General features: G+C 39.7%; 1 protein-coding gene across 1 annotated transcript; it reads left to right on the forward strand.

Annotated features, from left to right (window-relative positions):
• The first annotated feature begins 8,772 nt into the window (after positions 1 to 8,772).
• Positions 8,773 to 22,404, forward strand: RAB18 (RAB18, member RAS oncogene family). Its single transcript, XM_066199478.1, has 7 exons — positions 8,773 to 8,913; positions 11,472 to 11,527; positions 16,699 to 16,760; positions 17,801 to 17,873; positions 19,386 to 19,504; positions 19,585 to 19,651; positions 21,143 to 22,404. The coding sequence occupies exons 1-7, from the start codon at positions 8,846 to 8,848 to the stop codon at positions 21,319 to 21,321; spliced, it is 624 nt and encodes a 207-aa protein (XP_066055575.1). The 5' UTR covers positions 8,773 to 8,845; the 3' UTR covers positions 21,322 to 22,404.
• Positions 22,405 to 23,822: the final 1,418 nt, after the last annotated feature.

Raw genomic sequence — 23,822 nt, forward strand, 5'->3', positions numbered from 1 at the left:
ATCACTATCATGAGACAGATATCACCACAAAAAACTGTTATGTTATAGGAAAAATTCATGCCTGGATAAGTAGGGATAGTTTTCTCTTTCAACAATTTCAGAAGTCTGTGATTTTGCAGAAATGAATACAGTTGGGATCTGTTCTAATGAAAGTCTCCAGGCATTCATGCAGTGGAAATATAGGAATAACAGGAAATCAGTACCTCAGCTTGATATTAAGGAGATTTGCTCATTTACTGGCACTGTTTCGTATCTGATGAGAAATAAGGAAAAAGATCATGAACATGAGCTGTAGATTCCCATTGCAATTTTTGTAATAGTAGAAGGGTACTGTTAGTATCACTACATTTTGACTGTGTCCACCTATGTTTTGGCTTCAGTTTTAAATTGAGATTGTGTTTTGCCTTGCTTTTTCTTCTAAACTGGTCTTCAGGGTTGATGTGTCCCACAGATTCTGGCTTCCACCTCAAAGACCTTTGCTTCAATGGATGTCAAAGATCCTCCTACAAATTTTACAGATAACACTTAGGAGAAAGGGATTATACAAATATCTAATCACTGCAATTTTTTTATTATAGACTTGATAGCACTAAGAACTGACTACTACATCTCTTCTTGAAAGGATGGTGCAATAGATTATCAGCACGTCTCAACAATGTTTCAAAATATTAGCATACTCAAAGTGCAAGAGAAACCTGATGAAAGTGCAAAAGAGCTACTCAAACACACTATCAAATCCTTCCCAAACTCTGATGGTGCAGTTTGTATAAGGGAAGACCTAATGATGCACAATGTTTGTTATCATGCTGCCATGGCCACCTAGTAAGGAACCTCCTTCAACCAAAGTCAAATTACACAAAACTTGGCATAAGCCCTCTGTTGGACAAAAAGAACAAGGGTCCTCTGCCAAGTATATTGGTGGATGAAATAAACTGTGCTCATGAAGGAGAAAAGAATGTCACATTCTTCATGCTGAATTTCTTTCTAATGCCCATGCATTCACAATGAAGCTCAAACTTAGAAGGTACTCCATCTACTGGAGATATTTCCAGAGACAGATAGCCCAACCTCTTCCAAATGGCCATTCCCACTGCCTCCCTTTGCCACATTCCCAATGTACTATAAAGGAATTGTTACGTGGCTTCACTCCTAGGTTTGTAAGTTCCTATCTTATCAGCTGTCTTGGGTGTTAGAGCAACCTTTGAGCCACATGGTTATTATGAATATTAAGACTTTTCCTGATTGGAAACAGATTACTTAACAGTCAGACAACAACCATGTAAAATTAGGAGTGTGCAACATATTGCCTGACCAAGGTAACCGCAGGGACACTGAAGTGAAGACCTTCTCAGCCAGGTGGAGAGGACAAGAAACTCAAATAATAATGAAAACTTCAGTTAGCTCTAAAACATAATGTCTGGACATAGTCCTAGGAATAAAGGTCTGGATTTAAAAAAATGATTTCTTCACTTGTTGGGAATGACTGGTTTAGATCACTTAAAGAATCAACACCAAAGGAACTAGAAAAAGCAGGTTTAATATAAATTTAATGAAAGCATGACTTAATAAAGTTTGGTGGCAAGGTTTACTCTATTACTTGCTCCATGGATGAAAAATACAAAGAAAGTTAGATTATAATCAATTTAGAATGGTTTACATGGAGACCAGAGATGCAAAAGGATAAAAGAATCACTCCCACTGAATCATGAGGTTCAGAGAGGACCCCTTGCTTCCTAAACTCCTGCTGGAGTCTAAGTACAGCTAGATCTAATCTTAGTCTCAGATTGGGTAAGTGGTTTATATTTAAAGGATTTAGCAGCACTTAATCAAGGATTAATTGAACATTTACAAAGTGACCCAGTAGGATTTACTACAACCACAACAGTGACTTTATTACAGATCTGAGATGGCAATATTCATACTACATTTGTTATAGGATATTTAAGTCAATTCACACACATGCACCCCAGCACAAAAATATATACGCATCCCATATAAGGATATACCTGTTAAAAATTCCTTTTGAAATACTCACATCAAATGCATTGTTATTTCTCAGTGGGCAAGGGTTGAGCCTTGAGGAGTGGTTGGGAGTATCAGCCCAGGACCTGTCCTTGGCTTTCAGTGGCAGTCCTTCAAGTATTGTAAACATGAGAGTTGGTGAGCTCAGAGATGTGTCTCACTCCAAGGGAGATGCTGGTAACAGCCCACTGCCCTTCCAGAAAGCTCAAAGGGTGTCTTCGAGAACCACTGTTTATAGGGTCCCCAAAATTTTTGCTTTAGTTATCAGTAAATTTCTATCTTGGCCTCAATACAGGTCAATAATTACTGTAATATTCAAAAGTCCAGTCACAATGGTACCATTCCATTCAGGCTACAAATTGGGTACGGAATGAGCCAAAGCTGTCATGGGATGATGGATTAGCTCTTTTTCTTCACTGAGGTCAGGCAAGAGGAGTACCTGGTATGATCAGTGCTGCCCCCACCTTAGTCCTGTGAGAGTTCCTGCTGAGGTCAATGGACACTTCTCACAACTCATTATACAAAAGCTGAGGTCAAATGAAAATTCCTGAGAGCACTGAGTGGCCCCAAGGAGGGAGAAAGGGAATGCACCACCACATCTCTAAACAAATAGCTCAGCACAAGAGGAAGAACAACTATTGATATTGGCCTGGATGAGGGGAACAGAATCACAGAATAATAAATTCCTGAGTTGGAAGGGAAACACAGTCAAAATGTAACTATGAAAAAGTCTTAAAGTAACAATTGTATTCAGTAGTCTTGTAGAAATAGCAAAAGGAGGAAAACCCCGCATCTAAAAAAACCCCTAAAAAGCTCTAATGAAGAACAATTTAAAGATGACTAAAGGGTAGAATGGAGGTGAAATGCAAACTATATTAAGGACACCACAACTGAAGCTCAGAGTATCAGTAAGCCACCTGTCAGTAGCAGCTTTTGAATTATTGGAAAGGCCGACTTGCGTAAAGAGCAAGATAAAGGAGAATTTTGAATCCCTCATGGCATTCGTCATGGCTGTTTAGCCTGGAGAACAGATAGCTCACAGTGGATCTTGTCAATGTGGATTGACACCTGATGGGAGTGGACTGAAGAAGATAGAGCCAGATTCCCCTCAGCAGTATCCAGTGACAAGTGGCAATGGGCACAAATTGAAATGCAAGAAATTCTCTCCTTCTGCTCTGTGATCTTCTTTTAAACATATCCTAAAAGTACATTTGTAATGAAGAGCATTGGCCAGGCTGTCACCACCCCAGAATGAATGGGAGGGCAGGATTTCAGACAAATACTGTTTATACTGTAGGAGTAAAAGGACAGGAATAAATAGGCAAAGCAAGGATTTAGGAAACATTATAATGTACAGATCTATGAAAATGTTAACTCAGAGCTAACTGGTAACCATTAAAACCAACAGACTGTTAGAAAATATTAAAAAAAAAAAAAACAACCTCATAGAACAAACCAGAAACATCTTATTTTCAGGCCTAAGGACACAAATTTTTTCTGTACTTTCTCTAGTTTAGTCTTCTCATCTGAAATATGATACATCAGGAAAGCAACTGTACAGCAAAGTGAAAAGATGATAATTAAAGTTTTAATGGCTTCCATATGAGGAATGGTTAAACAGATCTCTAATCCTCTAGCTGAAAAATTGGAACTATGGGAGGGTATGCTGGAGATCTACAAAATCATGTGTGGTATAGACTAACAGTTGCTCACAGTTGTGCCTTATCTGAGAAGGGAAATGAATTGAAGGCAATAGGCAGAAAGAATAAAACAAAAATAAACATGTATATGTAGTTAATTTGTACAACTCTGCCGCAGGAGGCTCTATGTGTTCTTTTGGATTAGAAGTACATGGATGACAAATTACCTTCTATGAAGAGAAATAGTGCTATTCTTTAAGAGAAATACAGCTATTATATATGAAGACACCAGTACAATGGACTCAAAAAGGCCTGAGTCACAAGCTGCTCCAGTCTGCAGTAATATTCTTGGCAAGTGCTATTTCATGCTTGTCCTGTCTGTATGCTGTTGCTTAAGCAAAGTTACTATCACTGGTGACAGATGGACTTTGCTCTGACCTGATAAAACTGTTGCCATAGAAGGCCCTGATTTGCCCCCAAATGAATTTACACTTCTATGTGCATTTCCTACAATGACCATTACAGATTTAACACAAATTCTTTTTCAGCTTATTTGGCAATCCCTGCCTTGACATAGTGTCTCTGCACTTTGCCCACCAGATTTTCTGATTTACCAGAATTGCTTCACACCATGTTGAGCAAAGAGCGGGATACTGATGGCAGTGGTTAGTCAATCCACCCTGTCCTATTCTCACAGCTAACCCTGCAGGCGCGTGTGATCTAATGCTGGATGAGGTATGTTATCCCTTCAGAGGGGTTATGGATAAGATGGTCTCACAGCAGGGAAGGGGTTATTCCTCCCCTTCCCCCTTAACATTAACCATATTAAGTACTGAAAGCAACTGAAGAAGAAATAAGTTCTTTATTATATGCAAACTCACTCCATTCCATATTCCCCCCTCTCCCTTGAAATGATAATTTGAAGTATACCCTCTTTGAAAGCAGGAAGAGTTCTTTCAGAACAGCTGCTTTGCTGATTCCTGTCATAGCCCCAATGCTTTTTTAAACTGTGTTGACTATAAGCAGTGTATTTTAATTGCCCAGAGCTAATGTGCTTATAGTCTTAAATCCCCCTTACTGTTCACAGAAACCAAGCAGACACAGAAGATCAACAGATGGGAGTGCCCAGCTCTTGCTGCTGTTGGAAGTGGGAATACTATAATGTAGTTTCTTCGTAAAAATAGGCTGATTCTTTAGAAAAGGAATGGCCACACATAGCAGAGTGATTTACATTGCACTGTGGTCTCCAGAGGAATCCTGCTCAGAGTTCTGGAACTGCTGCAGCATTTTCACTCCTTGCTTTTATTCACTGAATGTGAAATCATATAGATATGCTGAGTGTGTTTAAGGATGTCACACAGAAAAGGAACCTCCCTTAATATGACACATATAGCGCCAGTTTTACAAACCTTGCAAATTACTTCATGAAGCAGCAAAAAAGAATGAGTGTGTGTATGTGTGTCATCTCTACAGGGAGGGACTGGTGAGTTTAGTAATCATGCTTGTTTCACTGTGAATCATAATTCTTGACTCATTGCCACAACAACATATGGGTCTGCCTCACAATGTGGAAATGGGACAGCAGGATTAGTCTTTGCAGCAGTAGATTGCTTTTGACTTCTCTCTGAAGTGGCTGAGCTTCTCAGCTTCTGCTGCACACTGTGCATGATTAGCCTAACTGAGAAAATCTTTGAGTGTCAATGAATTAAGGACTTTGACACCTAGAGAGGTGCATGCTCCCGAGACCTGTGTGTACCTAGACAGCCTAAACAGAACCTATACATTTCAAGGCCTATTTTCACTTGTGATGGCATAGAGAGACAGGAGGACAGCCATGTAGTTAAGGGAACACTCTCCCATCATGAATTTCAGAGCTCATGCTAAACAAAGCAGTGCTGGCAGCTTAGCTCCCTTGACCCATTGCTGTTTCTGCAGTCTGCTATAGCAAATACCATTATCCCCATATTTAAGCTGGGGAAGTAAGGCAGATGGTTCAAGTGAACTTACCAAAGGTTCCCAGGTGTCTTTCATATACAGAATGTGACTGAGGGAGCTCTTTGGTTTTTACTCCAGATTGTCTCTCATGGTAATGACTGATTATTACTGACACTCATCTCTGTTGCCAAGGTTACCCTGCAGCCGGTTCAGCAGGAACAAACTGGATGGAGATCCTTCTCACCTTTACTTGCTCTCAGTGCCTGCATAAGGGCACTGCACTATGCAACTGCTCTACAATCCCTTGAGGGTACATGAAGTGCAATGGTCCTTTCATTACTGATCCCAGCCCTGAGGGAGTGACTATAAATAGTTTCCTATTTATTTTCATGGTCAAAGATATAGCCCAGTCTGTAATACAGTGGACAGGAAATTTTAACGGTGAGAGTACACAAGATCATTGTCAAGACGTCTTTCCTTGTCACATCCCTGAAGTAATCAAAAGCTCAGGAACACTGATTGCATACATTTGCACAAGCTGAGATGGACCTGATATTTTTCTACTTGTCTGAGCCCTGTATCAAACCAGGAGCCAAGCAGAATTCATGCAAGACTGTAAAACATGAGGTGAAACTCTGAAGTGCAAAGTTGATGTCTGTCTGTCTGTCTGTCTGTCTGTCTGTCTGTCTCTGTGTCTCCCCTTGTCAGTGACCTGCCTTGGAATCAGTTATGCTAGTTTTCCACCATCAGACTGCTTCCCTTAGCAATGTGTCTAGAATAAGGAAACTATACATGCATAATAATTTATAAAAATTATCTGCTGACAAAAATGATCTGCTCTGTGCCATTCTGTCAGAGATCAGTGAGAAGAAATCAAGAGGAAACCGCATAGCATGAAACAAACAAACCAAAACCAAATCTCCAGTGTTCTTCTAGGAAGACTGATTATCAGGGAAGGGCTAACCACACTGCTCTGGTTTGACCCTTCCACATTTGAGGTCAGGATCAAACAGGACAGCAAATGATAAAAAGAGAAACCCTCCCAGACTTATTCAAGGGACTGGGCTAATTGTTAGGAGTAAGCAAGGACTCCTGATAAGTTCGGAAAAGTAGGCAAGGAAAAAGACAGGAACCTATGAATTGGAGCAGGTTAGATACCTCTCCCAGTTTAGAGATGGCTTCAATGAAGAAGCTATACAAAAAATCGTTGAAAGATGTTCTGATCATTGCACATCTTTCAATGAATAAATAATATTCTTGTTTAGAAGGACTGAGACACCTTGATTATCCAATAGCTGGTTCCTGCAATAGGCCTGGATTTCCAGAATTAAATTAAATGTGCAGACAGCAAACAGGCTGACTGCAGTACTCAGATCCAATCTCAATGTGAGAGACTACATAGTTCCACCTGAAGGAGAACAGCTTGGAGAAATACCTGTTCTCAAAGGGCATACCTAAGAAGGTCTAAAACATCACATCCATAAGTTTGAGTTATGGAATTGTTCATTTAGGGCAGGTTTTCCCTCTTTTCTGGTGCATGCTCATCATCAAAGTCAAAGATCTGAATGCCATCCTGACCAACCCTTCATTCTGAGTGAGGTATAGGATTATGATCTGAATCAGGACTAATATCCACATTAAATAGTTTAATTCTATGGCTGCAGTGGGGGAAAAAAAAAAAAACAAACAAATCCCAGAATACAAATACTGTCTGACTTCAAGAGATTCAGTAGCCTTAGTGGAATACTTTGCTCTTTGGATATACCTTCCAAATTTAAATCCTCATCCTGATCCATGCTAAGACCCCGCAGTTCCTGTACACTTCAACAAAAACTAGAGAGTATAGACATTCTGCTTTCTTGCATGACTGCAAAGCACATTCCAAACTACAAAAATTGTCACGCCAAATTTTAGATTATTAATTCAAATAAACAAATTTTAGATTATTAATTACAAACAGGCACAGCGCTGTTGTAAACACAGTCAGCCGTTTGCACATTTAATTATAGAATATGTTTCCATAGTTTAATAGGATAATTACTGTTATTGTACTCATCCTGGGACTTATTTTTCTGAGGTAAAAGCCAGGAGACCAGATCCTGAAAGTGGAAGAAGCCAGGCAACAGAGAGGTTTACCACAAAACTCAAGAGAACAGTTTCTGTGTTGACTCTGGAACTCAGGTGAAGGCAACTGCTCAGCAGAGGCAGGACTGCTGGAAGAACTGAGCCCTCTGCAGCCATCGTTCTGACAGAAACAACGTTGGTCTCACAAGTGCACCTGCCTTGTGCAAACTGCTGACATCGCCTGATCTCTTCCTTTAGAGTGACTGGTTGTGTGACATGTGAATATGGAAGAGCCTGAACTTGTTTATTTGATGGAGTCAGTCTCTAGCATGCCCAAAGGCTACCAGTCCCAGAGGACTACAGCACTGGTCGAGGAATCTCATGCTCACATCGGACATGTACTCTCTTAATTTTAGAAGAGTTGCACTTGTTTACACATGGCCTGAGGTAGGTTTCAAGCAGTAATAGCAGGTTAGCGAATTGGTTATAAAGAGACTTTCTCGTAGGAATCGGTTTAAAAATAAACCAAACATTTTTGGCTTTTAATGGAGAAGATGTTGGTAGAAAATCACGTGGTGTCACGTCTCAGCCGGCCTGCAGTGCTGGTTTGTCCCCAGACGAGCCCATGTTTTGGTGGCAGGCTCCGGACCAGCTGCTCCCCGCGGGAGGCGGCAGCTGCCTCTGCTTCCGCACCGGGCGCTGGCCGGCTGCCTTCGTGCGGCGTAAGCACTCACAGAATCAGTGAGGCTGGAAAACACCCGTGAGCTCATCGAGTCCAACCGATGACCGCTCACCACCTTGTCAATCACACCGCAGCACTGCATGCCACGTCCAGTCTTTCCTTAAACACCTCCAGGGGCGGGGACTCCACCACCACCAGCCTGGGCAGCCCATTCCAGCGTGTAATAAGCCGCTGCCATTTTCTCTGGTCCCTTTCCCCCCGCACGGCCCTGGATTCCGACACCGGCAGCAGCCGCCAACGCCGCCGGCCCGCCGGCCCCCCTCAGGTCACGGCCCGGGCGCGCCGCGCTCCCTCCGCCGCGGGCCCCGCGCACGCGCGCACGGCCCGGCCCGCCCCGCCCGCTGTAAACAAACGGCGGGCGGCCCCGCGCAGGCGCAGCGCTGCCGCCGCAGCTGCGCACGGAGCGTCGGGCGGTTGGGGCCGGTCCGGGGGCGCTGCCGGGATGGACGAGGACGTGCTGACCACCCTGAAGATCCTCATCATCGGCGAGAGCGGCGTCGGCAAGTCCAGGTGAGGGGGCGCCCGCCAGCCTTCCGCAGCCTCTCCTGGCCGGCCGACTCCGGCCTAGGCCCCTTGTCCGACAGCGCCGTCTGGGCGCGGCCTGCGCCCCGCAGGGCCGGGCCCGCGGGGGGAGCTCCCTCGCCCCTTCCCGGCCAGCTCTCCGGCGGGCGAGAGATCCCCCCCCACCGCTCCTCCTCCTCCTCCGCAGCGCTCCCCCAGCCGCCGGCCCCGAGCTGCTGTCTGCCAGGCTCAGAAGCGAACAGATGAAGCGGGGGTTCTGTCGGGTTGCCCAGGGTCACCTGGGCCGCCCTGTGCCCGGGGCAGCGTTGCGTCGTGGGGATATAGGTGCCCTTGTACATCTCCATAGCGCTTTGGGGTTAATGTCTAGTCCATAATACGTATATACAGAGTCACAAGTGACCCAGCATTGGGTGTGTGCGGGGGAGCACGGAGTCGCAGCAAAGTAGTTCTAACACAGGTTTTTTTGCTAATTACAGGCTTTATCAAATACCTTGAGGTTGATTTTTTCCTCCCTGTGGTATTCGTGGCTTTAGCTAAGCTGTAGACCCCAACCCTAAGGAGTTGGGATTTTATTTGTGTGGTGTTTTTAACTTCTTTTGATAGCAACATAGTTCTTACTAAAGGGTGTGAGATAGAAATGCAGGAGGGCATCTGGGAATGTACCACACTGGTAATTTTATATTTGATATTTTAATGACAATAATGCCTGTCATCTGCCGTGACCCTAAATTACATACAAGTTGCTAATTAGGGGGAAAAAGTGCCCACATTTGTTAAAAGTCTGTCAGTTACTCATTTGAGTTAGCTACTAAATTGATAATTAGTACAGTAGGCCCCTGGTGACAGACATGATCTGAGCAAATTTCTTTTAGTTGAGATCATCTCTTATATATGAGTGGCCATATGGAAGAATTTTTCCTGGGGCAGATAAAACACACAGTGGTTTTGCATACCTATTCATATACGTGTTTCTTTACATCAGAAAGCTTATTAAAAGAGCCATTATGTGAGGGAAATAAAAATGCTATTAAACGGTAACAGTGCAGTTGTTCAGGTACAGGAACTTAATATTGAATTATTCCTAAACTTGTGTCTCTTACCTATGGGTTGACTAGGAAAGGTCAGATGTTAAACAGGTATTAGCATGGTGGAGTTAGTGGTTGGAGTCCTGACTTCTGAACAAAGGCTCTCTTAAACATGGTCCTTGTGAGGGTGCTGTGCCTTGTAGAAGATGATAGCTACATATGAAGAAAAGGTAGAAGTTGGCTGGGCTTGGCATGCAGGACTGGTAAAATGACTGTTTTATTCTAGTAGCAGTATAAGGGTTCCATAATTCCTCTGGTCTGAATGAAACTAGTATTGGTTGTAACTAAAAATAGCTGCTCTTAAATAACATCCTTATACAACTATCTGAAGGTACTGGTAAAAACCTGTATGCCATGTTTGTTTTTTTTTTAATATTATTATTTTAATTATTCTTTGATAAATAAAGCTACCATTTGGTTTTGGGGTTCTGGAGTAAGGAGAGAAAAAATGTTGGTTTGTGATTACCTTGGAGTTGTCATCCTCATTGAAATAAAGGAATTTTTGCAGTTGCTGTTTTTGTCAATGCAGGACTGTGTCCAAATGCTGAAAACCACTTGACTTCTAATTTCACATGCAGAAAGAGGAGAAAAGAACAGGGTGGTTCTCTATCCTGAAAATTTCCTAGTAGAAGCTGTGGTCGTAGCAAACAGCTGCCTGCTACATGCGCTTGCCACAGATGCATAAGACTATTGATTTTAGAAACTGCTGAGAATCTTTGTCTCTCACGGAAATATTTACATTTGACTCTGGTGGCATTATGGGCACTGCTGTAAGGGACCCTGCAGTGCTATGGTGTGATGTGCTGTTAAGTCTTTGTTGTAACTTTTTTCTACTGGTGGCAAACACCTTCAACGAGATACGGAGAAATGTTGTGTGAGTGAGTAGTTATATATAAAGAAATATAAAGTCATAAAACGTTGGGGAGCTATTTCTACTCTTCAGCTTCTGTGTCTTTATTTCTGATGGTTGTCGTCCTTGCTATTCCCCTGTATGCCCAATTCAAGGAGTTATTTCTGGGATGAAAAGCTGACTTGGAATTTATTTCTCAAGCTTACAGAAATACTGTATGAAGCAATATTGAAGCCAAACAAAAAAATTACTACTTTTGTACTGGATTCTGGAAAAAGAAAGGTAGAATAAGGTTGAAGTAAAATGCTTTGCAAAGCAGATCACATGGCTTTTCAGGTAACTGTTTCAACAACTTGTGGGGTACTTTGTTTTCAAAGAGACTTTCTTGGTAATACATGCAGAGAAGGCTCAGGTAGCAGAGCATGTCTGCTCTATTCTTTCCGTTTTCTTTTCCATATACTTATTCCTACCAAAAAAACCCCCCTCACATCTGAAGTTTTTTTAGCGATGTGATCTTTCTGTTCCTTTCAGACTTGTAATTTATGGGCTTCCAGCAAGGTATGGATATGCTGCAATAATAGTTTCTCTTATTTTTCTTTTTTCACTGTCAGCCTTCTGCTGCGGTTCACAGATGATACATTTGACCCAGAACTTGCAGCAACAATTGGTAAGTATGTGCTGATAGTACCTTAGAAAAATTGATAACATTTTCAGTGTAAAATTGTGGTTTGTTCAGACTTGTCTGACATGTAGTGAAGTTCAGACATGTTTGCCTCTCTGTAAGAACTGCTACTTTCTGTCTGATCTATCTGTGCAAAATAGCTGTCAGGTTTTTGAGTGGTAATATTGCTGTCCAGACCTTGTGTCTATGTAATGTGATACTTAGTAGCTATCTTAAGAGACTGTAGCAGGTAGTGTTAACTCTTCCAACTTCTGACAATACTTGAGTGCTCTGGGCTCTGCCTGGCTTCTGCCTTTCCTCTGTAGGGAGGAAATTACAATGTGGCTTTTTTCTTCTACTTAGCAATCAGTTCCTTGGCAGCTAGACTCCTGAGAAAAGGGGAAGAGAGCCAAGAATCTGGAGCTGCTGGGGGAAAAGGCAGTGACGTGTCATTGCTGTGCTGATATTTTGCCTACCAGCATGGGTCAGTTGTGCTGGGGGAGAGTGACCCAGAATGCAGGATACACTAAGAAGATTGGTTCTCAAAGGAAGCAAAATGGAACTTTTAAGGGTGTCATGCAACTCTGTGGCAAAGTAATAGCTGAAATAATGGAAAATAGAGATATCTTTTCACACCGTAATTTCAGTTGCGTTTTTTACTTTCTCTGTAGGAAGAGTTCTGTCTAAGAGCTTAAATAGAATTTTTTCTTTGAGTTCAGCTGTTGGTAAGCAAAACTTGTTCTAATTTATTAAGAATGAAATAAATTGATCTTATTAATGTTAATTTTAAAAAGATTCAGGAGTTCTATTTCCTATAAAGCACTGGCAAGCCAAGGGGAAGAAAGTGGCCTATTTTTGTTCATTCCATTGCTTATGAAAAATGAAGTTGTGCAAGTAGCCCCACCTCAGTTTATGAGGGAGGATAGCATGGAAGGAAACAGGAATGAAATAGATCAGGTGGTGAAGATGGCAATCTTGGATTCTAATCTAATAGTTTTGGCACTGTATATACTTCTGATCTTGTTAATTTCTTCATATGTCAACCATGTGAGCCAGGAAGTTAGTGCAGAATAGCTACTGAAGCTTTCATGGTGTTTTGGGATACCAAAAGAGTTGTTCAGTCTCTGAGTGCATCTGGGCATTTTTATTGTTTGGGGTTTTTTTGTTTTTAATGATGGGTTTCTTTTTTTTTTTTTTTTCTTCTGCTGTTTGTATCTGTGTCAAAAACTGGCATCACTGTGCTATTTGAGAAACAAAGGAATTATTTCCTGAAGTAATTCTTCTTTGGGTTTGTCAAAATGCACAACAGCATGTGTGGTAGCTAATCACTGGTTGTTAAATAAAAACAATTCAAGGTTTGCTGCTGGCAGATCCTACCTGGCCGGTCCTACTCTGCTCTATTTCTGATGTGGGAAAGGAGGAGGAGTACTCAATGTAAGCATTGCTTCAGACAGAGTTTGAGTTCTGAAGCAAAAGTACTAATTTGGAATGAATGTGATCATTTGGGAAAAGTCAGTGTGTAGATCACCCTGTTAGACCCATCTAGCTGATATTTGAGGTAGTGCTGTGCAGTAGAGCTACTGTGACCCCAGCTGTGCAAGTCCTACAGCATGGTGTGTGGGGCACTTCTAGGGGATAGCAGATTCATTTTTTTGTCCACTTAACTGGAAGAGGACGGAATCTCGATTCTTATTTGTTTTCTTGTTTTTCTTTTTAAGCTACTATCCAGTGGCATTGCCACTTTTCTGGTAAAGGTATTTCTAAGAAGCAAAATGTCAGCTTTAAATTCAGGGCATGATTTATTGTTCATATAGATAAAGCAGCTGGAGTGAGTTCCTAGAGGTAACTATTCTGCTTCGTGAAGACAGACCCTAGAAGCCAATTTCAGGTACTTCCAAGATGGTGAAATGTCAAAACACTGTGAGTCTTGGCTTGGAGTTCTCTTTGTGCTAATTAAACACTTTTGTTTTGAGTTAGGGATCAGAAGGACAGAAGAGATTTTAAAGCGTTTCCTGTTGAAACTGAAGAGTATGGTGCTTTTTCAAAATGAATGAAATATAAGTTATGTCTTCTTTCAATGTCATCTACATACTGACTGGTGAACTGGCTAACGTGACTTTATTTTTTTATTTGGATTAGAAAGTGAGGAGAACTTTGGTTGGTTTGGTTTTCTTTAAGATCTAGCAAGAACTGCACACAAACCCATGATACTGAGGAAAGCCTTGACAGCAGTACAACTGATCCCCTGTGATCACCTGTTGAGAAATATCTTACCTTCATAGATTGCACAGACCTATTGGGTACAATTTAAAAGAAACCCTAAATGATTGTTTCATGTGGGTTATTCTTCAGAACTTAGTAAAAATCCTGTGATACTCTTCAAAGAATAAGCTGCTTTTGGCAAATAGTTCAGCTTTAGTACCTTCAGTTGGATTAAACATGTATTTAACCTAGCAGCTTACCTGTCCTTGTATTCTCTTGAGCCTGGCCTGTTTGTTGGGCTTCATCACGTGTATACATACAAATACATACATGTACCCCAGTATTTCCAGTTGTCCTTACTGCCCATGCTTGTCTTCACTTGCTTGCTCTTTGTATGACAGATTCTAGATAAGTGTTCAGTGCAATCTGTATTTCACAAATGAAGTGACGTATTGCACAGATCTGATGTTTCTTAACTTTTTAGCTTTACTTGCATTTGGAGTCCTCAAACTCCTAAGCTGTCCAACTTGTCACTTACCTACAACACAGATACTACACTGTAGCTAATTGTGGACTTCCTGTAAATACAGGGTGGCATTACTGGCCTGAATGTGAGAGCGGTATCAGTGACAGCTGCTTCTTGCAGACTGTAAGTCCATAGTATGTTAGTGTGTAGTGCTGAGGCAGGAGGTGTTAACTCACAGGAGTACAGTCAAGTAGTGCTGCCTTGTTTCTGGCTGTCTTCCAAGGCATGGTGGAAAGCACTGTCAGCTTTCTGCTGTCAAGGGTAGACACATCACTCTTGCAAGGTCAGAACTGATACCTGGTGCACGAACATGTCTGTATTTCACTGTTGGTTTTAAGAAATACAAGTACCCTCTTTGTTCAATTCAACAAGGTTTTCTTGAGCCTTAAATTTTTTCTACTTGTCTTTCCTTATGGCAGATTGGCAACCAAAAGCTCAAGTATTTTAAAGTTTTCTTTTTGTTAATTGGCTTTTATACGTGTTGAGCTCCTTTGTTAGAATTCTGTTTTACATGCCTCAATCACTTTAAAGGGTGTATTTTGGTGTGTTATTAGTTCATTTTCACACTTTTGCTTTTCAACAGTCAGTTTAACACATGGAGTTTAGTCACTATTTTAGTTTTTTATTGTACTTGCATTGCTTTTGCAAAATTTAAAGCAAATTTTAAACCAGTGGCAGGGCTAACATAAAGGTATATATATCCATTTCCATTAAATGAAGGCTGCTGAACTGTGCAGGCACAAGATACTGAATCTGTTTACTGAATGGGAGAAGGATACTGTGGCTTCAGAATTCGTATAATATGTTTAACTTAAGGAAGAAAGTTTTCTTTCTTGAAATTATTATGACATTTTAATTTGTCATGGTAAGAATCCAATAGACTTGTAGTATCTGCAGTTACAGGTTTTGGTGCCAGACTGATGGATTAAAGAAGGCACTGTGGACTATTGGACATGCTGACTGAACTGCAGATGGAGATTTTTGGAGTTCAGGGGAAGAAGCATGCAATTACCGTGGAAGAAAGAGATTCTTTTAGTCTGAAAGTTACTGCTGAGTGCTGAAAAGCAGACAGAACAGAATGTTCTCTAGGATTAAATTGAGTCAAAGTGCTAGCGTAGCAGTCTTCTGTGAACTAGGTAAAGTTCTAAGAACTGATGTTGTGTTTAAAATAAAGTTAATAACGACTGGTCTTTTCTATGAGCATAACTGTAGAATAAGGTACTGTTGTTGTGCATGATACTGAGCATTATATTACTGCTGAGTTAGGGACTAGGAGTCCTAGTGCCTGAAAAAAACTGTTCAGTTGCTACAAAAATTGATGTACTTTGGGAAAATTTTGTTTGAGAGAGAGTATGGGCTTCTTCCAGTGCAAAATGTTGTCTGAAAAACACGTGACACTTCAGGGAATGCTTCAATGAGCTGAAGCTGTGAAACAGTGGAATAAAACTTTTGTTTATCTTTTTTGAAACAAAGCTCTTTTAAAGTTCAGTGCAACTGAACTTTAAATCTGCTTATAAGTTTCTTAATCATCCTATATATCCTTTGTGACTTTAGGTTGAATGTATTTTGGCAGTTGTTTGTTTTATATTTGTAATCTGCATGAATTTGGGAATGTAAGTGCAGCACGCTCATCCTGACACTCTACTCATTTTGTATTCGAATAGTTAAATTCTTTTTCTGGTAGGGAATGTGATGATTGATATTGTAATTCCAAGTAGAAAAAGGTTGCTGTTGCACTTGGAAGTTATTCTTATAGAAGTATCAGCTTTCTATACTGCTACTTCATTTTAGAGCTGCTGCCTGGTGGGAAGTGAAAGTTGCTCCAAAATACTAGTTAGTTACTTTCTATTAGTAACCTAAGGGTTAAATTAAAACATAATGGATCATAACTGTGCTGAGCCTCTCAAACAGATGCGTGTCACTATATCCTTTAAATTCCCAGTCACTAACATGTTGTTCTCCTTGGCCTGAGTTTGGTGCATCTTGTCCTTGAGCAATTGATAGGCTGCTAGTTCCTGGGGGGGGGGGGGGGGGGGCGGAGGACACTTGAAGGGGGAAGATTTGTTACGTGTTGGAGTAGATGACTGGGCAGCAGAACCATTACCTTGTTGTCTGTTTGGAGAACGTTTGTGAGTAATGAATAGAAAGTTAATCCATTTGAATTATGAACTTGAAAATTTGTCCTGGAATATGTGCTTTAGTACAAGAGATGTAGTATTGCCTTACTTCCATAAAATATTTTAAGTCAAGGGCTTAAAATGCCCTGTCAGCAAGAAAATATTGCATTTTGAGCAAGCTTCATTAATAGCTAATGAAACTTATTCTTTCTGCTCCTGTCAAAACATGGGGTTTTTTGGTGTTTGATTTTATTTTTTCCATTTCTCTTTATTTTCTTTTTCAAAGATAGCTGTAATATGTTTGAAGAACTGACATATTTTTCCTCCTCTAGGTGTGGACTTCAAGGTGAAAACTATTTCTGTTGATGGAAACAAAGCTAAACTGGCAATATGGGTAAGTCTCTCCTAAGTTTTTCATGCTTTTCTTTAAGAATTGCTAGGGTTTCTATACTGTATAATTTGTATAGAATGCTTTTCTATTAATATTAAAGTGATTTGGAGAAGTAGGAGATTCATACTGCAGCATTCAGAAGGTGCAGTGAACTGTGAGACAATGGACTGATGGGGTAGCTCTGTTGCCTGTGAGCTTCTGCAGTACTAATTCCTGGTCTGGTTGGGATAGAAGTAGATAAAAGCAAGAATTAAATGGTATTAAATCTGTAGAAGGGTGCACTTCTTTATTAAATTTTGCCTATAACACTTAGGTTGTGTATTGATAGGTTAAGAATTACAGTTGCATGCTCATATGTTACCTCTTTAAACCTGTTTTTGTCTAAACTTAATAGCCATCATATGAAGGCTTTTATAGGTTCCATGTCAGAGTTATTTGTAGCAGATGCATTTCAAAGAGAGAAGGGGCAGTGTTGTTAATCATAGCTTTAGTGTGTTCAACTTCTGCTCTAGTTAAAATAGAACTTCCATTACAGCAAGTAAAGAAAAAGTACTTCCAAGCTTTTAAAAAATACTCTCCATTGTGCTGTGTTATAGCATGTTAATGCATTTACCCAGATACTCAGTCAAATTTAGTTGGACCAAGTGATTGAAGTGACTGAACTTGTTTTGTTCCTTCACTGGTTTTGTCATGGGCTGTGATGCTTGTTAGAAAATCTTAGTACTGCAGCTATGCTGCTTTCTTGCTGGTTGCTGCAGTACTAGCTGCAGATTAAATGCCTTTGCAGAAATGGCCATCTTACTGTTATACAATACAGTTGCATACTGTATCTAATAGTTCAAAGGTGTTTCCCAGAACAGGCTACATAAAATCTCCAAGTTAAGGTGTAGTAAAACAGCAGGGGATGGAATAAACTCAGCTAATCTGCTATTTGAATATAGTTTAAATTGTACTTTGTATGTTCATCAGAAGTAGAATACCTGAAAGCTAAATTACGTTCTACTCAAATTCTGAATAACGGAATTTTTTGAATGGTTTATTAGGATACTGCAGGTCAGGAGCGGTTCAGAACATTAACCCCCAGTTACTACAGAGGTGCACAAGGTGTCATCCTAGGTAAGTGTATTTTTGCATGCTAGTTCAAATGTTTGTGGTTTCCTCGTGAATTGGAATTAGGCAAACTCATATAGCCTTTATATAATGTGTAATTGATATTAGAAGTCTTTGTATCTATGTTGAACAACTCATATCCAAGCATCTTTGTGTCTCAACCTCTTTCTCATGTAGTCAGTCTTGGCTTGAGAACCTCTGATTTTTGCATGAGAATAAAAGCTACTGCTATTTGAATAGATAGCTTGGCACTGTTATCTTTGTGCTGTCATGAATTAGTCTTTTATTTATGGCTTTTTATTTTTTGCCCATGCTTACTAAGTGCAGAGTAAAAAAATTCTCCTCAGTGTAGTCTCTCTGTATCAGTGTTCTACAGCTTTTTCTTTTTCTTATCCCTGTTGTCTTTTTCCTGATGAAATTAATAATATAAACTATGTGGAATCTGGCTGAGGTTTTTTTGCTATTCGTCTCCAAACTGATGGAATGTTACACGGTCAGAATCGCTTGGGAAAGACGAGTTGGGCATGTAGAAAGCACAAATCTGTGTGTGAGAAACCTATGAAATTATGGCAAAACCCATAATTTCAGCTTCACAGTGAAGTCTCATTTGTGGTTTTTTTTGGTGTATGGAAGCCCATTTGCTCAGGCACTGATCTCTGCAGTTCTGTGTCTCCGCTGTTAGGAGTGAGGAGCTGTCTAAAGTAAGGGCAGGGATGTACATTTAATTTTCTTGAAGTTGCTTCTGACTTTAGAGAATCTTGCTAAGCTCTTGTGTCCAGTTGAATTGTTTAATGTGGAATAACATGTCATATGACCTCCTGGTAGGTTTCCCAAATCATGAGTTGTGTTATCTTCCTGGTATAGGAAGGTGCTGTCAGAGCATGTCGTGTCAAGTCCCTTCCTTGCACTGAACCTGCCACTCACTGTTGAAAGCTGTAAACAAGCACTGTTTGGGAGATAGAAGGTTCTGCTGTTGAGATTTGCTCTCCCATTTTATTCAGTATCTCCTGACTATTTCTTTGTTACTCGTCTTCCAAAAAAAAAAAAAAAAAGATTGTTCGCACAAGTCAAGTTACAGATTTGATTGAAAGAAGCTGTTTTTGCCTGTCTGCATGTGGGATATGAATACAAAGGAAAAAAACACTTTCATAGCTTCAGTACTGAAGGTCATGCCATCTTCTTTGCGTAGCTGTTTTGTAGTGATTTTGGGTATCCTAAATGAGGGATCGGCTAGTGTAGAATTCCTTGGAGAACAGCAGTCTCTAGCCTGTAAGCTAGGGTGTATCAAGGAATATTAGCCTGAGAACTGTAGGTGGGTGAACTTTGGAGTTGTTCTGCATCAGTAAATTGAGCTGGTGGATGTCCTACTTTTTCCAGTGGTTGGTATAGAAGGTAAATTTGACTCCTTAGAACTCCTTCAGTTTTTTGATTCAAAAAGCCATCATTTTTGCTCCTTTTGTGTTGTAAGCTGTAATTCTTGGAAAAATATTGTGGAATAATATCACTAATATCTTTCAGTTTATGATGTCACGAGAAGAGATACTTTTGTCAAGCTGGATAACTGGTTAAATGAATTGGAAACATACTGCACGAGGAATGACATAGTGCAAATGTTAGTTGGAAACAAGATTGATAAGGTAAACCAAATTCAATTGCAGTAAGTAATCTACTGGTGTATCTTGTTAATAAGGAATATTAATGCTTTGTTTTATTACAGGAAAATCGTGAAGTTGACAGAAATGAAGGCCTCAAATTTGCAAGAAAACATTCCATGTTGTTCATAGGTATGTTATAGATATTTGCAGAGATCTGTCTTGATTTTTGTTGTGTAAGGAGAAGTACTCCTTCTGTAGGATTGAGACTCTTTGTGTACTGTCCAATTAATGGTATTTCTCACCTGCACTGGACACAAAAATAATGGGTATTCCAGTTATTTAATGTTGTGCCCATGTCCAGATATCTGTTCTAACTGTGGAAGATTATGTAGAAATTCAAAAGGATGAAGGGCAGAGTGCAGGCTCTTTGTAGCGTGATGAAACCTGTTTTTGCGTTTGGGGTTTTGTCTGGTTTCTTTTCCCAGCTGACCTCCTAAATTCATAACAGAAGCAAAATGAGAGGGAAAACTGGTGCTAGGGCCAGCCTTCAGTATAGCAAAATAGCTGGTACCTGAGAGAAATCTGTATTAGAACTGGGATGTAGAAGTAGGTGGATATATAATTAACTTATAAATGGTGGGTAGGATTGAATAATGACATAATTATGATTGGAGCAAATGTATTGATCTCATCTTGCTGCAAAATGAAATGGGTCTTGGCAAAGCCATGTAATGATAAATTGAAAAATGGGTGTTGAAGTGACTCTTTATGCATATGTTTATTATGTGTTTCACCTAAGGATCAGAAGGGATAATTTTACAGGATTATTCCAGTAGCAAAGCAGTTCATTGACATGTACTCATTCATTCTTGGACTTTGACCTGTATTCTTTATCTCTGACTGAAGACTTATTTTTGTTTAGTGTCCTGCTGGTGTTTCTTTTGAGCTACAGTGTCAGATGTGGGAATGAAAGCTCAGAGCTGAGGCACAAGCTACCAAGTGCTTGGAAGATGAAAACAAAAGTGAAAATTAGACTATAAGTGTGCATAAAGTTATATGCATGCTACATATGTTAAGTATCTGCATGACTGTGTAGATGAACAGGGCAAGCCCTTGTGAAGCTGAACAATTCCTGATGGTGTCCGTTTTTCTTAAAACATAAACTATGGGCAGATTTCTTAGTCTTGGCCAAAGTAAGGATCCGGAGTGAAATTACCTAGAATTCTGCTACCTGCAAAAGGAATGAGATCCCTTATTGCTTTTTATCATGGAGACTGACCCAGAATCCTGCAGGGTGGATCCTTGATTCATATGTTCTGGTGGTACTACAGTTATGATTAATGTGCGGAACTGAAATACAGAACAGCAACCAGGTTTTTCAGACAAGAATCCTAATTTTTCTTATTGGAATGCTTTCCATAGAAAAAGTAAAGCTAAGCTATAGCTGTCTCCATATGTTCTGGTGAAGTTTGACTTGAAAGCTCTTCTATTAAAAATATTTTGAGGTGCTACCTGTGTGGTGACAAATCCACGTAGGTGCCAATTTTGGTAATGCTGTGTTTTTAAAGAATAGGTTATAGAAGTTTTAAGTCTGTTGTAGGTTGAAACTTAACTAAAAGAGAAATATTAAACAAATTACCAGAAGTTATGCTAACACTTGACTTTGTGTCTCTTCTCCAGAGGCAAGTGCAAAAACATGTGATGGTGTGCAGTGTGCCTTTGAAGAACTTGTTGAAAAAATCATTCAGACACCTGGACTGTGGGAGAGTGAAAGCCAAAACAGAGGTGTAAAGTTATCAAACAAGGAAGAAGGATATGGAGGAGGAGGAGCATGTGGTGGATATTGTTCTATGTTATAAACTTTGGGAAGCTTATTCTTTGCATATATAAACAGATAGTTACATCTTTCTGTACATAAAGTCATTAAATGCTATTTTTAGGGACCTTGCAGTTTGCACATATTTGTTTTGTATCATGGCAGTGAACACTTGTAGAAAAAAATGTTCTGCGGCTTCCCCAGTTTGAAAATGTTATGGTAAGCATGCCCAATTTGCAATCTTCAGGTTTTTATAAGTAGCATAAATAATGTGCAAGAACAAATGCACTAAAAATTTTACAACTGTATACATTAGTTGTGTAACTATTCTAAACAGATCCATCTTACAAATACTGCATTGTCTGCTCTTTGTCTTATTTTTAAATTCTGTTGAAATTATAGAACTATATAGTGTGCACAAATCTTGGAAACAGTATGAACTATAAATGTTACGTTTCATCTCTTCTAGTAAATGCTTTTTTAAGGTATTAAAAGCAGCAGAATTATACAGTTCTTAGACAAATCTGCTAAAATTTTGTCTTTCAGCAGTGCCGTCTAAAACACAAATTGGCACAGGCCCTAGTTGGCATCAGCACTTCCTTGAAGAGATGCTTTGAAAGCTTCCTTTGCAAAGCTGGGAGACGCCATGTTTTCCTTTTAATCATCACTTCAGTTGATGGTTTAACTGGAGTTTTAATCCTGTGATATTTATATACTAAATTTGTGGTATTCTTGCACTCTAGGTTTTTATGATGGTCTGCTCTAGACTTGCTGCAGAAAGTCTTCATTATTGGCAAGGGGTCTGAGTGATGTCATTGTTCTTTCATTGTGAATCATTTTGCCACACTTCAGTATGGATTCCTAATTTTCTGAAATGTTTGTAATATAAGTTTATCTCAACTGTAGCTCACTGTGACTGTGAGATCTCTTATCACGTCTGCTTTGTGCAGCTACTTATTCAGAAATAAAACTTCTGTCACAGACACTAAATGGGAAGCTATAGGGCTTCTTGATCTCTGTATGAAAAAATACTATTGCAATGAGTATTCACTTGAGTTTACTGTATCAAAGCCAATGGTTTGTTTCAGAAGACTTGTATAGACTTAATAAATTTTTTTCCACAGTATTCAACTTTTTTAACCTCTTTCTATTGCAGAGTTCTATATTTTCTATCACATATGGTTTAAACAAGGTCATTTCGTACGTACAAATTATTTCTAAAGGACAAGACAAAGATGCTGAGCTGTGTGGGTTTTTTAAAATAATCTCTATAGTGCAGCCAGTAAGTGAACTATTAGGCGGTTTCTTGTAAACATAGTGAATGACAGCATCTTTTATTACTGCAAGGTTTTATCTAAATGTCAGCACACATGATCTGTGTTTCGCAACAGGTCTTGGCTGCCTCTGTTAAAATACTCTTTCTTCTTCACATGGAAACTTTGTTTTCTATTCTGCTTTATACTTGATAGAAAACTACAAAAATTTGAAGACTTAACTATGCTAGTTGTTTTTTCTAAATATTGTATCTAGTATTGTTAATGTAGTAGGATAAATTAAATATGTAAATGTAATAATATTAAATATGCATAAACATTATATTAAAATCTTAGATTTGCGTTACTCTTGCATGCAGAGTATGTGTGCTGAGCAAATCATGTTTGTTAGCATTGAGATAAAAGGATTTTGGCTTTTTGTAGACTCACAATAGACGAAGGTTGTAGGTGAATTAAAACTCTGAATAACTTAATTTTGTCAGCAGTAGTTGGCAAGTATCATAATGCTGGCAGATGCTTGTAATTTATTTCCATATTTGTTTCTCCTCTAGTTTGGGTGCATCCCTATCCTTAGAAGAGACTTAACTTTTGGTTTCTCACAGAAGGTCCTTTTATCACAGGACCTGGATTCCTCTTTTATTCTGCTTTTGCCAGATCTGACAGCTTTTGTCAGAGGGAGGGAATGGCAGTGCGCTCTGAATAGTGGGTATTGTTCTGAGAAATAATTAAGTAATTTATTCCTTATTGCACTGCAAAACATTTCTGGGAGAGAAGTATTCTGAAACAGCATAATTAGTGAGACTGAAAGCAGTTAGAGGTGTGTTTTTGTTTTTGGTTTTTTTTAAGTAGATGTTTTCTAATTGACTTGCAACTAGCTTTTCTGTCTTCATCTTTTAAGCATGTTTAGTTATGTTTCTGAGGAATGTCTTTCCTAGAGTGTCACTTTTCATCATTGCTCTGTCAAGAAGCTCTGCACTGGAAGGCTGGGTTCCTGTGCTTCCAGTATTTGTTAAAGAAAATTTAGCAACACTTACTGTGCTACATTTTTTAGTCTTTTCTCTTACCTTTCTTTTTTATGGGGGGGTTGGGTTGTGGAGCTGCCATCTTTCAAATAAATCTGTTCCCATCCTTCTCAAGTTGTTTTCCCCTTTGTAGGTCAGGTTATCTCTTAAGTGCACAACCACTGTTGTAGTTGTAATACAAGCGTATCTGAAACTACTTCAAGCTATACCCTAAGCTCTGCTCAAAACTGATGTAGGCCTATTTGTAG

The sequence above is a fragment of the Chamaea fasciata genome, unplaced genomic scaffold (assembly GCF_029207755.1).
Source record: "Chamaea fasciata isolate MVZ Bird 193981 ecotype frontalis unplaced genomic scaffold, bChaFas1.0.hap1 SCAF_1, whole genome shotgun sequence".
Taxonomy (NCBI): domain Eukaryota; kingdom Metazoa; phylum Chordata; class Aves; order Passeriformes; family Sylviidae; genus Chamaea; species Chamaea fasciata.